Here is a 17,884-nt window from a genome sequence, read left to right on the forward strand (position 1 = left end):
TTGCGATCACAGCTACAGGAGAGTCACCTGGCATCTTCGATCTGATTTTGGTCAGTTGACAGGCACTGATACCCTGAAATAAGGGGAGTTGGAAGAGCCGTTAGCCTCAAGCCAACGGCGCCTCGCCGCAGTTCAAAGCGGTTGCCTAGCAACCAAAAGCTACGGCGAGTTTACAGCTGTTTTAAAGTGATTCTGACGTTGCAGAGTGATATAAGTTGACAGGCTGACACCTCAAATTGATCTCTGAACGGCGCAAGGTACGGAATTTGTTGAAAAAACAAGTTAAAAGTGCCGCAAGTCGCTAAAGAAGCAACTGCCTTTAAGACATAAGAGGCACTGACGTCAGCGAGTGCCGCGATGCGAAAAGCTAAAGGAAAGAGTGAAATCCCGAAACGTTCTGTGTCAACAGACACAGAACACAAATGGGAACAATATTCGAGGCTGGACACAGGACATGATGGGAATCAAAAAGGGATACTACAAAAACTATTCCATGAATTTAAAGAAGAAGTGATAGAGGAATGGAAAGGAATGATGGATGGATGGAAAGAAGACAACAGAACACAAACAAGATGTGAAAAGTCTGCAGCAAAATATAGAAAGTCTGCAAACTCCGAACACCTCCAAAAATAATGAAGCCACTGAAATGTGCCAACAAATGACGACCGTTCAAGAAGACAACAACATGCTGAGGAATATCATAGATGAAATGAATCAGGATAAACGAATGAATGATATCATCGTGACAGGGCACCGAATTAAACCAAGATCCTATGCGAACGCTGTGAATAATGAAGGTGAACCAGATTAAATGGATATGGTCTCAGCAGAACAGCAAGTGGTCAACTTTCTGCAATCAAAGGATCCCCCTGAACGGAAGAAACAACAACGCCACTCCAGTCGTGCTCGTGAAACTCGTAAACAGAAAATCTAAAATGGCATTGCTGAGACAGGGAAAGAAGCTGAAGGGAACAAAGGTGTTCATGAATGAGCATCTCACAAAACGTAATGCTGGAATCGCCAAGAAAGCACGCGACTTGAGAAAGCAGGGAAAAATTCAGGGAACTTGGAGCGCCAACTGTAAAATCTACATCAAGCTGAATGGAGGTCCAGAAGCAAGAGTACTTGTTGTCCATGACATCAAGGACCTGGACAATTTTTAAAGTTTACACAGCTTTCACAACAACGATGATAATGGACTCTTGACAGAAAACAAGCACCTAAATTCAACATCGACACTACTATGTTCCAAGGGACGACTAAACAAGAAGACCTATATTCAGGATTGCATCCACCTACACTTATAGAGATTATTGAAACAACATCAAAGATTGTTGAACAAGAAAATATGGAATTAAAAAACTTCTGCAACAAAAATCACAAAAACCAGGATTTGGAAAATGATATAGATCCAGATGCAAATTTTTTCTCCCACATCAGTAATAATTGTTTATATTATACAGATGAGCAATATAATAGCAAAATTAAATGTGATAGCAAATTGTCAATTATTCATTTTAATAGCAGAAGCTTGTATGCAAACTACAACAACATTAAGAACTTTTTGGAACACATCAACGAACCCTTCAAAGTGATCGCTGTCACAGAAACATGGATTGATGATTAAAAAAGGAATAGATTTTGATCTGGAAGGATATGAACTAAACAACATCAACAGAACCAATAAAAATGGAGGAGGAGTAGCTGTGTACGTGATGAAGAACTTGAACTACAAAGTGGTGAAAAACATGTCATTTGCTATAGATAATATTTTAGAATGTATAACCATTGAAATATGTCAGGAAAAAAGTAAAAACATTTCCATTAGTTGTATATATAGATCACCTAAATCAAGTATAGAAACAATTGAAGAATGGATCAAGGCAACTTACATGGACAATGGTCAAAAAATAATTTTCCTATGCGGTGACTTTAACATTGACTTATTGAACCCTAACAAGCAAAAGTCTATTCATGACTTCATTGATACAATGTACAGCATCAGTTTACTGTATATCCTAAAATCACAAAGCCAAGCAGAATCACAGGACACTGTGCCACACTTATTGATAATATTTTTACCAATGTTTTTGATAACAACACTACAAGTGGTCTACTTATAACCGACGTTAGTGATCAACTGCCAGTTTTTACAATATATGATGGAAACTACAAGAAGAACATGGAAGACATAAGGATATTTCAAAGACTGTGCACAGAGAAGAGGATGATTGCTTTCAAAATTGAGCTACAAAAGCAAGATTGGGACAATGTGTACAATGAAAAAGAGGTTGATGAAGCATATGAACATTTCTTAAACAAGTTCATAATACTTTATGACAAACATTGTCCATGGAAACAACTAAGTAGTAAGCAGATAAAGAATAATCAATCATGGATGACAAAAGGATTAAACAATGCTTGTAAGAAGAAGAATACACTATATAGAAAATTAATAGCACAAAGAACTACAGAGGCAGAAATTAAATACAAAAACTATAAAAACAAGTTAACAAACATACTACGATCATGTAGAAAAGAATATTACAGTGAATTATTGGACAGGAACAAAAATAATATGAGAGCAACATGGGGAATCCTCAATAGCATTATTAAAAATGGCACTAAGAGGGATTACCCCCAATACTTCTTAGAAGGAAATAAAAAGAATGACAACATAAAGGAAGTAGTTGAAAGCTTCAATAATTACTTTGTAAATATTGGACCAAAATTGGAAGAAAGGATTCCAGACCCAGTTTCAATTGAGGACTATAATGATACCATAGAGCGAAATCCCAACTCCATGTTCCTCAGTAATGTGACACAGGAGGAAGTAGTTACAATTGTGAAAAAATGTAAATGTAAGACTTCTACTGATTGTAACGGAATTGATATAGAAACGATAAAAAAGGTTATAGAAGATATCTCAGGACCATTAATGTATATTAGTAACCTATGATTTCAAACAGGTAAATTTCCAAACAAAATGAAAATAGCTAAAGTTGCACCAATTTATGAGACTGGAGACAAACACCAATTTACAAATTATAGACCTGTTTCCTTACTTCCACAATTTTCTAAAATCATTGAAAAACTGTTCAATAACAGATTAGAGAGTTTCACAAACAAAAATAAAATACTCGAAGAGAACCAGTATGGATACAGAGCTAATGTTTCAACTACAATGGCTTTAATTGAAGTTACAGAAGAAATTACCAATGCAATAGATAGTAAAAAAATGTGCGGCAGCAGTGTTTATGGATCTAACTAAAGCATTTGACAGAATTAATCACAATATTTTAATCAAAAAACTAGAACGATGCGGCATCAGAGGGTTAGTCTTAAACTGGATAAGAAATTATCTAACAAACAGGAAACAATACGTGAAGCTAGGCGAACACACATCTACAACGCTAAATACACTGCTCAAAAAATTAAAGGAACAGTTTTTATCAGGGTATGGCATGAATTCAATTGCACTTTTCTGATAAGGTTTTGGTCAGGTATGTGGCAGAGGGGGTTGTTAATCAGTTTCAGCTGCATTGGTGTTGATGGAGATATCAACAGGTGCACGAGAGGGCCAACAACGAGATGGCTTCCAAAACCGGACTGGTTTTGCAGGTGGAGGCCATTTCAAGTTCCTCCCTCTTGATCTTTTTTAACTGTTTTTTCACAAGTGTTGGCTTTAGCTAGAGTCATTATCACGACTGGGAGCATGAGGCGATTTCTTAACCCTCCTGAAGTTGCGCAGATTGTCCTACTCCTCCAGGATGGCACATCCATGCGTGCTGTTGCAAGATGATTTGATGTGTCTCCCAGTACAATCTCCAGAGCATGGAGGAGATTCCAGGAGACAGGCAGTTACTCTAGGAGAGCTGGACAGGGCCGTAGACGTTCCTCATCCCATCAACAGGACCGATATCTGTTGCTTTGTGCAAGGAGGAACAGGTTGAGCACTGCCCGAGCCCTACAGAATGACCTCCAGCTGGCTACTGGAATGTCTCTGCCCAAACAGTCAGAAACAGACTTCACAAGGGTGGTCTCAGGACACGACGTCCTGTCGTGTGCCCTGTGCTCACTGCTCAGAACCGTGGAGCTCGATAGGCATTTGCCATAGAACACCAGAATTGGCAAGTCCCCCACTGGCGCCCTGTGCTTTTCACAGATGAGAGCAGGTTTACCTTGAGCACCTGTGATAGACGTGAAAGGGTCTGGAGAAGCCAAGGAGAGCGCTATGCTGCCTGCAACATCATTCAGCATGTCCCATTCGGTGGTGGGTCAGTGATGGTCTGGGGAGGCATTTCCATGGAGGGACGAACAGACCTCTACAGGCTAGAGAACGGCAGTCTGACTGCCATTAGGTATCGGGATGAAATCCTTGCACCCATGGTCAGACCCTACGCTGGTGCAGTAGGTCCTGGGTTCCTCCTGGTCCACGACAATGCGGCCTCATGTGGCAAGAGTATGCAGACAGTATCTGGAGGATGAAGGAATTGACACAATTGAATGCCCCTCACGATCACCTGATATAAACCCGATAGAACACCTCTGGGACATAATGTTTCGGTCCATCAGACGCCGCCAGGTTGCTCCTCAGACTTTACAGGAGCTCACTGATGCCCTGAGACAGATCTGGGAGGACATCCCACAAGACACCATCCTTCGTCTCATTAGGAGCATGCCGCGATGTTGTCAAACATGCATACAAGCACGTGGAGGCCACACAAGATATTGAAAATAATTTTGAGTTGCAGAAATTGAATTTAGGCAAAATGGACGAGCCTGCCACATCATTTTTTCACTTTGATTTTTGGGGTGTCTATATACTGAGCCCTCTGTAGGCTGAAAACTTTTATTTCCATCAAAAGATGTGGCATCCTTTTGTTCCTGAGACACTAAACTGTCCATATCTGTATAGATATCCGACATTTTTTCTTTCGCCTTTGAAATCTGTGTTCCTTTAATTTTTTTGAGCAGTGTATATCCTGTGGTGTACCTCAGGGATCAATACTAGGACCTAAATTATTCAATCTTTATATAAATGACATTTGTAAAGTTACAAAATATTTAAAGTTAGTATTATTTGCGAATGATACAACATAATTTTGTTCAGGAGAGAACACACAGAAGATAATACAAATAATAACAGAAGAAATTAACAAATTAAAAAGATGGTTTGACAAAAACAGACAATCGTTGAATCTCAGTAAAACTAAAATAATGCTATTTGGTAACAGTAGAGGAGAAAGTCAAACACAAATACAAATAGACGGAATAGAAATTGAAAGAGTAAATGAAACCAAATTTCTAGGTGTAATGATTGATGATAAATTGAACTGGAAATCTCATGTAAAAAATATACAACATAAAGTAGCAAGAAACACGTCAATAATGAACAAAGCAAAACATGTTCTAGACAAAAAATCACTTCATATCCTCTACTGCTCGCTAGTGTTACCATATCTGAGTTACCGTGTAGAAATATGGGGAAATAACTACAAAAGTACACTTCATTCATTAACGGTGTTACAAAAAAGATCAGTTAGAATAATACATAGTGTTGGATATAGAGAACATACAAATCCTTTATTTATTGAATCAAAAATACTGAAATTCCACGACATAGTAAATTTGCAAACAGCTAAAATTATACATAAAGCAAACTATAACCTGCTACCCATGAATATACAACAATTCTTCACAAAAAAAGAGGAGAAATATAATCTCAGAGAAAAATGTAATTTAAAACATCTGTATGCATGTACAACACTTAAGACCTTCAGTATATCAGTATGTGTAATTAAATTATGGAATGGATTAAGCAAAGCAATCAAACAATGTACTAATATAATCCACTTCAAGAAACTCTTCAAATTTAAAGTGTTTACAAAGTACAAAGAAGAAGAACCATGATAAACATTCTGGATTTATTCCATCCATCCATTCTTTCATTCTCAAAACAATCTTACTTATCTCCATTCATCCAATCTTTTTCTACCACTTATTCCCTTCGGGGTCGCGGGGGGTGCTGGAGCCTATCTCAGCTACAATCGGGCGGAAGGCGAGGTACACCTGGACAAGTCGCCACCTCATCGCAGGGCCAACACAGACAGACAGACAACATTCACACTCACATTCACACACTAGGGCCAATTTAGTGTTGCCATTCAACCTATCCCCAGGTGCATGTCTTTGGAGGTGGTAGGAAGCCGGAGTACCCGGAGGGAACCCACGCAGTCACGGGGAGAACATGCAAACTCAACACAGAAAGATCCCGAGGCCGTTATTGAACTCACGACTACTCAGGACCTTCCTATTGTGAGGCAGACGCACTAACCCCTCTTCCACCGTGCTTACTTACAGTATCTCATTATATGTAATATGACTTACTTCACCAATTATTATTTATTTGTTTATTTTTATTGTGATTACTTATGGAGTATATTGTGAACCAATTGAGAACAGGAAGTGAACAAAAGTTTTAGCAACTGTTATGTAAAAGAAAAGGGGTAGGATTAAATAAGCTCTGCTTCTTCCTACTCCTTTTCGAACATGTTGAAAAGTGAAACTGGAAATTGTGATGTATCATGTGTGTATGCTTGCATGTTCGAAATAAACTCAAACTCAAGGGCTTCAAAAACCACAACATCCCCTGGATCTGAACCCACATCTGTTTGATTATATCAGTAATATTGAAATTTCAATCAGAATTTACCATCGTAGTACTATAGTGAAAATCTTATGTGTGTACATGTACATATGTTAGGTAAAAGAGGAAGGTTCTCATGGCTGTTCTTCAGAGACACTACATGTCGATACCAGTGGTTTGGTCACGCTCACCACTCCCAACAAATTGGCCACTGTCAGCGTCCGGGCAATCCCCTTGCCAAAGGGTAAGACATGTTCCTATAATTACACCTAACTCTTGAAAAACATCTGGAAAGATTGAAAGTGCATTGAGGACTTGAGCAAAAGTTCTGTCTGTGTGCACAATGCTGCGTTATCATTGTTACTTTGTGGGTCTTTTATTTCCTTTCAGAGGTGACTTGTCTTTTGGAGGATAGCTCAGAGCTGATTCGCTCTTTGGAACAAATCAATATGTCCTTGAAGGAGGGGAGGAATCTTGACATCAGTGTAAGGACCTTGGAAGCCATCACTGACTTCAAGGCCCAACTGGAGAACATGCTGCAGGGGAGGAAGTGGAGGAATGCTGTGGACAATATTTGGGCCTTTGGACCTCGCAGGTTCGGCACTGATCTCTTTTAATTATTGGAATGAGTTTAGTCTTTATGTACAGTAGCAACAGAAGTACAATGGTAACTTGGTATCGTCAGTAATCTGTACCAAAAAGGCGAACGAGAAATAATGTAAATCAAATTAATTCAGTGCAGACACCCCAAAATATGAACACTGAGAGATAATACAGAATAATTTTAGTTTTACATGCAGAAAAAAATAGGAAAATAATGGGAAATGCATAAACAATATGAATGAAATGGTTAAATGAACAATGAATGCGTTTACCTTATTGAAGAATCCTGTTGGAGAGAGAGAGAGAGGATGGGAGGGTAAAAAACATGGACACCTCCTTTGCACTTTGCTAGGAGTTCTTTCATGAATTCAATAGCACAAAACCCAAACCCAGTGATGTTGGCACGTTGTGTAATTCGTAAATAAAAACAGAATACAATGATTTGATCACAGATGCTGGCTTTTGAACTTTACGCCTAGTACAACCTGGATAGTTATTTTCCTCTTTTTTCCGGAGGACACGACGTCCAGTTTCCAAAAACAATTTGAAATGTGGACTCGTCAGACCACAGAACACTTTTCCACTTTGCATCAGTCCATCTTAGATGAGCTCGGGCCAAGCGAAGCCGGCTGCGTTTTTGCCTGTTGTTGATAAATGGCTTTCGCTTTGCATAGCAGAGTTTTAACTTGCACTTACAGATGTAGCGACAAACTGTAGTTACTGACAGCGGTTTTCTGAAGTGTTCCTGAGCCCATGTGGTGATATCCTTTACACACTGATGTCGGTTTTTGATGCAGTACTGCCTGAGGGATCCAAGGTCACGGGCATTCAATGTTACATGCAGTGATTTCTCCAGATTTTCTAAACCTTTTGATGATATCACAGACCTTAGATGGTGAAATCCCTAAATTCCTAGCAATAGCTCGTTGAGAAACCGTTCGACAATTTGCTCACGTATTAGTTCACAAAGTGGTGACCCTCGCCCCATCCTTGTTTGTGAATGACTGAGCATTTCATGGAAGCTGCTTTTATACCCAATCATGGCACCCACATGTTCCCATTTAGCCTGTTCACCTTTGAGATTTTCCAAATAAGTGTTTGATGAGCATTCCTCAACTTTCTCAGTCTCTTTTTCCACTTGCGCCAGCTTTTTTGAAAATCAAATTCCAAATGAGCTAATATTTGCAAAAAATAACAAAGTTTACCTGTTCGAACGTTAAGTATATTGTCTTTGCAGTGTATTCAATTGAATATATGTTGAAAAGGATTTCAAAAACATTATATTCTGTTTTTTTTATTTACGATTTACACAACGTGCCAACTTCACTGGTTTTGGGTTTTTGTAGATTAGTGATCAATATTTGAGAGGAATAGGTCTTTTGTGTGTATAGTAAAAGTTTCAGATCTTTGAGTTCAACTCATGAAAAATGGGAGAAAAAGCGTTGCGTTTATATTTTTGTTCATTATATGAAGTTAGTAATTTTTTCAGCAGTGTATGATAGGTGAGACGGGAGTGCGTTACAAAATATTCAATCGAATACTTTTCTTTGTGAGATAGCGAAGTTGGAATTTTCACCACCAAAACAATACTGTATGCTTTGTTTCACAAAAAAAGTAATTAATTTTGGGGACGGCGTGGCAAAGTTGGTAGAGTGGCCGTGCCAGCAATCGGAGGGTTGCTGGTTACTGGGGTTCAATCCCCACCTTCTACCATCCTAGTCACGTCCGTTTTGTCCTTGGGCAGGACACTTCACCCCTTGTTCCTGATGGGTGCTGGTTAGCGCCTTGCATGGCAGCTCCCTCCATCAGTGTGTGAATGTGTGTGTGAATGGGTGAATGTGGAAATACTGTCAAAGCGCTTTGAGTACCTTGAAGGTAGAAAAGCGCTATACAAGTATAACCCATTTATCATTTATCATTTAATTTTATGTTCCATATGTCAATGTCAATAAATATGTTTCAGGAATTTTTTATAGTGTCAAAGGTAAAATGTGTTTTATTCTCTTTCTCCTGAGTGTACACATTATGATGTGAAACAAAGCATACAGTATTGTTTTGGTGGTGAAAATTCCAACTTCGCTATCTCACAAAGAAAAGTATTCGATTGAATATTTTGTAACGCACTCCCGTCTCACCTTTCATACACTGCTGAAAAGCTGTGATTTAATATATTCAGAACTTGTCACACCTATGTACAGGATGAAACTAAAAACTATTATATTTTGTTTCTGTCAACATTTTAGTCTCGTTTTTATTTGTTGACTTAACTGTTAATTCAATCAATCAATCAATCAATCAATCAATCAAAGTTGACTTATATAGCCTTTAATAATGTGAGCATCCAGTCCATAGTGGGGCCATAGCTGATTTATTTTAGTTAACATGTGCTTGTTTTAAATAGTCATTGTCTTATTTTAGTTGGTGGAAAATAGAAAATTATTTGTCAACAAAATTAAAGTCATAGAGACTAAGTCACCAACACGAGGGATTTTTTGTCTGGACACTCCATTCCACGAAATGATACGCTGTCAACGGACTAGTTTGGTACGCACAAGGTTTGCCCGTATGATAATAGACAGGGTATACGAAAACTTCACTAATAATTCGTAAAAAATGTTGTCAAAAGGCAAACCATACAAAAAATTGGCTATGCGAAAATCAAGATACCCCTGAATTCAAAACATACATTGAGTAGTTTTATTGGTTGCGACTTTTTAAAATGTAATTCTCTTGTCGCTTTAAGGTGTGGCCCAAACATTCTGCTGAATAATGTGGAGGGCTATCAACGGCCATCTCTGTGGCAGTGTTTGTGCAGGGAAGAGAAATCTGGGGAAGCTGAGGCACGGCTTCCACGGGATTTGGATAACAGTATCGTTAGTGGCTTTCAGCTCGCAACTCTGTCAGGGCCGATGTGCGAAGAACCCTTGATGGGTGTGTGCTTCTCCATTGAGAGATGGGATATCCAGTCTTCAAACTTGCCACATCAGCAAAACTCCTCAGAAGAAAAGGCCACATCTTTAAAGGCTTTGGAGGCTAGCAAAGCACCAGAGAATACTAATGCATCTGCGTCGAGTCAAGACAAGCACCGTCAAGAGGCAATCTCCGCAGACTGCTATGGGCCTGTGTCAGGCCAGCTGATAGCTGCCATGAAGGAGGCGTGCCGCCAAGCTTTCCAGGCTCAACCCCAGCGTCTTATGGCTGCTACGTATACCTGTGAAATCATGGCTACTGCTGACGTTCTGGGTAAGTTGTTGTTGTTAATCAAGACTCATGCCATGCCAATATTGCTAAGAATTAGCTTCAACTCGATAAATACTCGAGTAGCTTAAATCTTAGCTACCAAGATGCGCATATTCACTAATTGTAGACACCAATGCATTAATCTTACAGGCCGAGTGTATGGTGTTCTCGGAAAACGAGAGGGACGCGTCCTCCACGAAGAAATGAAGGAAGGGACAGACATGTTCATCATCAAGGCTGTGCTTCCTGTCGCAGAGAGTTTTGGTTTTGCAGACGAAATTCGCAAGAGGACCAGTGGACTGGCCAGTCCACAGCTGGTCTTCAGTCACTGGGAGGTAATTAACCTGCTACGCTATATTTCATATACTGTTTTTGTTTGCAGTGTGAGTGATGTGTGACTTATTGTGTCCGAACTAAGCTGTGATTTATTGTATTTATTTGGAAGGCCACTCAACAGCAGAACAGGAAGAATATAAAAAATAAACACCACATTGGGCAGACGCAGAGGTATATGCATCAGCGTTAACTTAAACACCAGTTGGAAACTGGTTGGTGAACCTGTATATTGACAGGCAAAGAGGACCAGCAGCAACATTACCGGCTGGTGCTTGGTCTGGTTTCATTTAAAAAGGATATATATCCAAATCTGAAATCATGGTTCCCGGTTGCACCATTCAGGTTGCGAATGAGGTCTTGCCCCAGGTGAAGTATATTGGGATCTTGTTAACGAGTGAGTCAAGGTGCAAGCATTAGATTGACATTCAGATAGTTGCAGCTTTTACAGTAATATGGTCACTATACTGGACAGTCATGGTGAAGAAAAAGCTGATTACCGTTTACAGGTCAATCTACATACATATGGATGGATAGAAGATTAAATAGAGATATAAAACACAAAGCAATAACATAATTCAGGAACAACATTGTCAGTCAATCAATCAATCAATCAAATATTTATGGCTGCACAATCCTTGGATCTGATCCTACATCAGGGCAAGAATTAATTCACCACAATGGGAACAATGGGAAACCTTGGAAGAGACCGCAGATGTGGCCGTTCCCCACCCCAACCTCCACCCCCTATATGATGCAGAGTGGATATGGTTAATAATGTGAGAGTCCAGACCACAGTGAGGTCAGCAGGGGATCCTCTTGCATGTAAACAAGTCAGCAGCGCAGATATGTCACCAACTGATGCAAAGAGGAGTGGTCCACTCTGTGAGCAAATGTAACTTTTCTACAAAAGGAACAGAATTGAGCCAAGCCGCTGAACAAGGGTTGTCCCGTTACCAATATTTTGGTACCTATTTCGATACTTATCGATACTTTTTAAAATAAAGGGTACCACACAAAAAAATCTTTTTTTTCAAAACCGAAAATCTTATGATTCCTTATATCTTTCTTTGCAATCAAAGAATAATTTTGTCATAAAAAAAGAGAATGAACATTTTAGACAACTCCCCCTTTAGTAGTAAGTGAGCAAACAAAGGCTCCTAATATAGCTTCTGATATATGCAGCAACATATATCAGGAACAACAACATACTTTGATATTTCCCATTCTATTGTTTTTCAGAATCAAAATTAGCTTTATTGGCTTTATTTATTGAAGGAGAAATAACTTCACAGAGTCCAGAGTCATCTCTGAAGGCTGTATTAATGTGAACGCTATCATGTGCAAGTCTGGACACACCACTCACTTCCTGCGTGGCGTGTCCAGACTTATTTTTCAGGGGTGGCACCTAGTTCTGCAGGAGTGGCACCCAAAAAACAGTCAGTCTACCCCAGGAGCAGCTGTAGCTACCATATTAGTTTACCAGAGTTACCACCACCAATTATGGAGTGAATCTTCTTGTAAGACAATTGCTGACTAATAATATTGCAAAGCATTGAGCTATTACAGTACGTCGGACAACTTGCAACTGTTGGCGTAAATTACAAATACAGTTTACTACAATGTGCTGCAAAGTGAACTGGACTGTGTATCCAGTTTTGTTGACAGCAATGGGCGTGTTCTAAATAGTAAAACAAAATGCATCATTCTGGGCATTAAACATACATTTAAAAAATGTAGAGCCTGCGTCACTTACTTTAAAAGGTATTTCTTTGGAGCAAGTGCATGAAACTGAGCTGCTAGGGTTAACCATAAATTATCAATTGAATTGGTCTTGATATATAAACAACTCCGGCTTCCTCCCGCCTCCAAAGACATGCACCTGGGGATTGGTCGATTGGCAACACTAAAGCTGGCCCTAGTGTGTGAATGTGAGTGTGAATGTTGTCTGTCTATCTGTGTTGGCCCTGCGTTGAGGTGGCGACTTGTCCAGGGTGTACCCCGCCTTCCGCCCGAATGCAGCTGAGATAGGTTCCAGCACCCCCCCACGACCCCGAAAGGGACAAGCGGTAGAAAATGGATGTCTATAATTGGCATGACTGTTTCTGTTAGAAAATGTGCCTATTTTATGACTGATTTTTCAATCAAACAAGTTTTACAGTCATTGTGTCTCATCTCGATTATTGCTCTGATGTGATTTGGTAATGCGCTCCAAAGATATTCGAAAGCTCCAACTTATGCAAAATAGTGCCGCACGATTGGCATTGAAGTGCCACTTTGAACTAGTGTTGACAGTATGCACCACAATCGATCCTGATTATATGTTGATAAGCGCTAAAATATCATATATTTGTAACAGACACAGACACTCCACTAAACAACAGACTAATGGAAACATAGTAGAACCAGGAACAAGAACATGTGCTATGCTTCCCAGTGGAATAGGATGCCTCGTGTATTAAAGGGAAACTGCACTTTTTTAGGAATTTTGTCTGTCGTTCACAATCAATATGAAAGACATGACGACGGATGGATTTTAATGCATTTTAAATAAACCTAATATCGGGCTGCAACTAACGATTAATTTGATAATTGATTAATCTGTCGATTATTACTTTGATTAATCGATTAATAATCGGATAAAAGAGACAAACTACATTTCTATCCTTTCCAGTATTTTATTGAAAAAAAACAGCATACTGGCACCATACTTATTTTGATTATTGTTTCTCAGCTGTTTGTACATGTTGCAGTTTATAAATAAAGGTTTATAAAAATAAATAAAAAATCTTAAAAAAATAAAAAAATTGCCTCGCGCATGTGCATAGCATAGATCCAACGAATCGATGACTAAATTAATCGCCAACTATTTTTTTAAACGATTAGTTGTTGCAGCCTTAAACCTAAATAAAAGAGCCAATGGTAGGTCCTCTATGGATGGATGAATGGATGGTAGGTCCTCTATTTCGCCCATAAAATCCAGTAGATAACAATTTAAAAACCGCCAACAATCCTCCATTTACATTTCGTGACTTGAATATTAACCAAGTATTAGTGTTATTGTAATTATAAGCGCTAACTGAGACGAACTGTTTATAGTGGCACTGTGATCACTATCGTGTGTCCCTATGTTTTACATCATCGAGTGGTCTGCTGCTTACTGGCTTCCTTTCTCCCTGGAAGTTTATTGTAGATCGTAAATCATGCATCCCAGCTGGACAGAAGAAGTCTGAGGAGGTATTCCGACAACTTGGTACAGTTTGACAGCCATTTTGGGCCTGGAAATGGTGAGAACGACACAAAAAGACGCTTCTTTTTGTTTGAATTTTAACAGATAAGGTCGTCATTCAAATCCGCTCTTTACGTTGCTGGCACTAGAATCACAGTGGAATAACTAAAGATGGTGGGACTGACATAACATTCAAAACAGATGAATGCGTCTGTTCGTGTGTTAACAGGCAAAAAATGTAAACAAGCTTGTGTAAAAAAAAAATATAACTAAAATGACTTAGGTTTAGTGAAGGACCACAAACGTCTGGAACCTGGCTGCTCAAAAAAGAATGCCCGCCAATATATGTGCGTACTGCGCGCTGGAACAGACTTCCCGCCACCCGAGTATGTGCGCGCCGATTAAGATTGCCCTGCAATATCTGCGCGCCGCAGGGGGATGGGGAAGACGCCGTTGCCTGCGCAAATTACGTGAGGCGAAGCTATATCAATTATAATCGATAAAACATTGACTGTTAGAGTATGTGAACCATTTCTACCTTTTTTACTTCCCTGGCCTCCAAAAAGGTTTTGTAATCCATCAGTAATATCTAGCCATCCATCCATTTTATATCGATGTCCCTCAAGCAAAAATGCATCAGACATGTCCAAGTGTGGAGTGTTTTGCATATATTACCCATCAGGTTTATGTAATGGATTAAATGGGTGTTTTTTTTAATTGTGTGGTACTATGAGATATTTTTTATAATGTCCACATAGTTCAGTGGGCAAATTGTGGTTTTTTATCATGTATTTTAGTGTTGTGTTGGTTTATGAATAATTGGACCATGAATTTGAATTGGTTGTCCAATTAGTACCTATATATTGAGTGTGCGCAATATTTTTATGTGAGAACCATGTGGTCAGTACTAATTGCTGCCTTGACTAGCATTCAAACATCACTGAATATGGGCTTTTAGGGGTGGCACGTCCAGACAGGCCACTGCAGTCCGTTAACCTTGCGCAAGAGTTTAATAGGCACCCGAACCTACTCCCCTTTAGCTGCTGTATTTGGAATTAGAAAGAGATATTAGCGACTAGAAAAGAAAACAAAATTAACAAAAGTCAAAGGAAACGTAGCATTTGGATGCACTTTCGCGCAATCTGCGGGGTGATGACATGCAAGTTAGTTTACATAGTGACGTCACTGTCATCTTCTGGAATGTTTACAATAAAAAGAAAAGCAAAATTAGATTATCAATATTTGTTCAAAATACTTCTTATAGTGTTTTTATTTGTGTAATTTATACATTTTGATTTATTGACCAGACATTTATCTTATTACTGCCATGAGATGTTGTTTCTTTGATGAAAACAAGTTACTTTTTTGAACAGCTCTTTTAAAGGAACGGTTCGTCAAGATCCGGCTCCCTTTATGAGAGCCCATCCATCCATTCATTTTCTACCGCTTGTCCCTTTCAGGGTCGCGGGGGGTTGCTGGAGCCTATCTCAGCTGCATTTGGGCGGAAGGCGGGGTACACCCTGGACAAGACGCCATAAATTCCATTTCTAGTAATGGGTCGTGTCTTTTTGCAACTTTGGGCGATGGCGAGGGTTGGGGGGTTAAGGCGACCCTCAACCCCTGACCAGTAGCAACAGAGTGGGTGTGGTCGGGGTTGGGGTCTGCTGAATCTGAAGATTTCAGCCAAAAGGAGAAGCTGTTAGATTTACCCTGTACACAACTTTGAGATTAATGGATGTAGGGATCTTAAACAAATTTAATTTGGAATAGCAGGAGTAGTAGCTCAGTGTGAGCCGTTGAACTACACATAGGACAAAAGGATCCGTCATTCTGCCTCAGGACATTTCACTGAACACAAAACCACCATGCATTGAACAGAGAGTGTCCAAACTGGACTGACTTAACTGGTTAACTGGGCATCAATGTCCTAAAAATAACGTTCGTTTAAATTTCATTTTCTAAAGTTGTGGTTTTTTTTTTTCATATCAAGATTATTTGCTCAACTTGTGTTGTGATAAGGGATGGGTACCTTTCACATTTGAACCGATACGGTACTAATTCCCAGTACTTTTATGCGTGTTCATGTATTAGTAAATGCTAATTATTTCATTTTAAAATCTCCTATTTTAAAATGTTACATTTAACAGTGAGCTGATATAATAATAACTGTGCTGTCCAGTTGTTTTATCTTGTTTTCTTACACTTCTAAGTCTCATTTGCAACTATTATATAGTAGACTTTGCATGCAGTTGTATTTCCAAGACATAATTTGACAGTAGTGTGTATAAGCTAGTGTGTTGCTGTAGCCAGGATATAAACTTTGCCATTAGGTTGAATGTGCCAGTTGTCTGTTGTTGATTCTTACTAAATGCACATATTGTACTTATTACACACCAGCTGTTTGATTGTAATATGCATCTTAATTTGGAGGTGTTGAAATCGTGAAAGCTTATCAGTTGCATTTATATGCCATTGCCAATTTAAATTAGCATTGAGCTCGCCAGCGTATTTGGAAAGCACAGCATTTCTGTACTTTTGATACATTTTTATCAGGCATGCTTTATTTTTCAGCATGGAAAATTGCAACATTACCTGTAGTCCACTCTAAATGCTGAGTGCTTGTTACCCCGCAAAGTGCCGGAGCCAGTGCCGAGTCATATAAGCTCAAATATAATCATATAATATTTCGATACCCTTATTGACGTTATTTGTAATAAAGATATCAAAGTATGGAACTGTTTTATTTTATGTGAATCCGTACGAAGTAGTACCTATGTTATTTGATCGGTACCTATAAAAGTACTGAATTTGGTACCCATTCCTAATTGACATTAACTAAATTTACAGTTAACATCCACTTTTGTCTTCATAACATCACACACCTTCACATTTCTTTCTCTCAGGTGATCAGCAGTGATCCTTACTGGGTTCCGACCACTGAGGAAGAATACTTGCACTTTGGAGAGAAAGCTGACTCTTCTAACCAGGCGCTGAAATACATGAATGCTGTCCGCCGCAGAAAGGGCCTCTTTGTTGAGGAAAAGATAGTTGAACATGCAGAAAAACAAAGAACTCTGAGCAAGAACAAATAAACACACCATATGATTTTTCTGTTCCAGCAGATGAGCTGGCCAAGATGATTGTTTGCAAGGACCAAATTAGCAACTATGTCCGGAGCTGTGTCTGCAACTGTCACTCTCACTCTCTATTCTTCAGTCAAGAACTCACCTCAAATGCTAGAATGCACCTGATTAAAGCAAGCAATCATGTTTAATGATCACATAATATGTTTAAAAGCATGTGTTTAATACAAAACAATAAATTAACAGTGGATGGAATTTCTAAATGGATGTCACTAGTTTGTTTGCACCAATAGAACAAAGGACAGCTCGTTCATTGACTAACAAGAAAAGCACTCGGAGAGCGCAGACCTCCGCCATGAGGACCCATATCCCAATAGTAAAGATTTAATTAAATGCTGTCCACCCAACTTATCCAAATAATTTTTATTAAAACCTTTAAAGAGCAAAGATGTCCTTGCCAACAGGATTCACAATCCTATTTTTAAATTACCCTAACTCTTGAAGACATTGAATAACTTCCGTTTGTTTAGAAACTAGAGACTGCACTTTCCAGTGATATAAAAAACCAGTGAAGTTGGCACATTGTGTAAATCATAAATAGAAACAGAACACAAATGATTTACAAATCCTTTTCAAACCAATATTCAATTGAATAGACTGCAAAGACAATATAGTTAACGTTCGAACTGGTAAACTGTATTATTTTTGCAAATATTAGCTCATTTGGAATTTGATGCCTACAACATG

General features: G+C 39.0%; 1 protein-coding gene across 1 annotated transcript in view; it reads left to right on the forward strand.

Annotated features, from left to right (window-relative positions):
- The window catches only part of efl1 (elongation factor like GTPase 1), an 88,727-nt gene extending 71,327 nt beyond the window's left edge, over window positions 1-17,400 (forward strand). The window contains exons 18-22 of the mRNA XM_061963857.2: window positions 6,767-6,893; window positions 7,040-7,244; window positions 9,996-10,495; window positions 10,643-10,827; window positions 16,958-17,400. Of these exons, the coding sequence (XP_061819841.1) occupies window positions 6,767-6,893; window positions 7,040-7,244; window positions 9,996-10,495; window positions 10,643-10,827; window positions 16,958-17,146 (1,206 nt within the window). The 3' untranslated portion in view covers window positions 17,147-17,400. The remainder of the gene's footprint in view (window positions 1-6,766; window positions 6,894-7,039; window positions 7,245-9,995; window positions 10,496-10,642; window positions 10,828-16,957) is intronic.
- Window positions 17,401-17,884: the final 484 nt, after the last annotated feature.

Source organism: Nerophis lumbriciformis, linkage group LG06 (assembly GCF_033978685.3).
Source record: "Nerophis lumbriciformis linkage group LG06, RoL_Nlum_v2.1, whole genome shotgun sequence".
Taxonomy (NCBI): Eukaryota; Metazoa; Chordata; class Actinopteri; order Syngnathiformes; family Syngnathidae; genus Nerophis; species Nerophis lumbriciformis.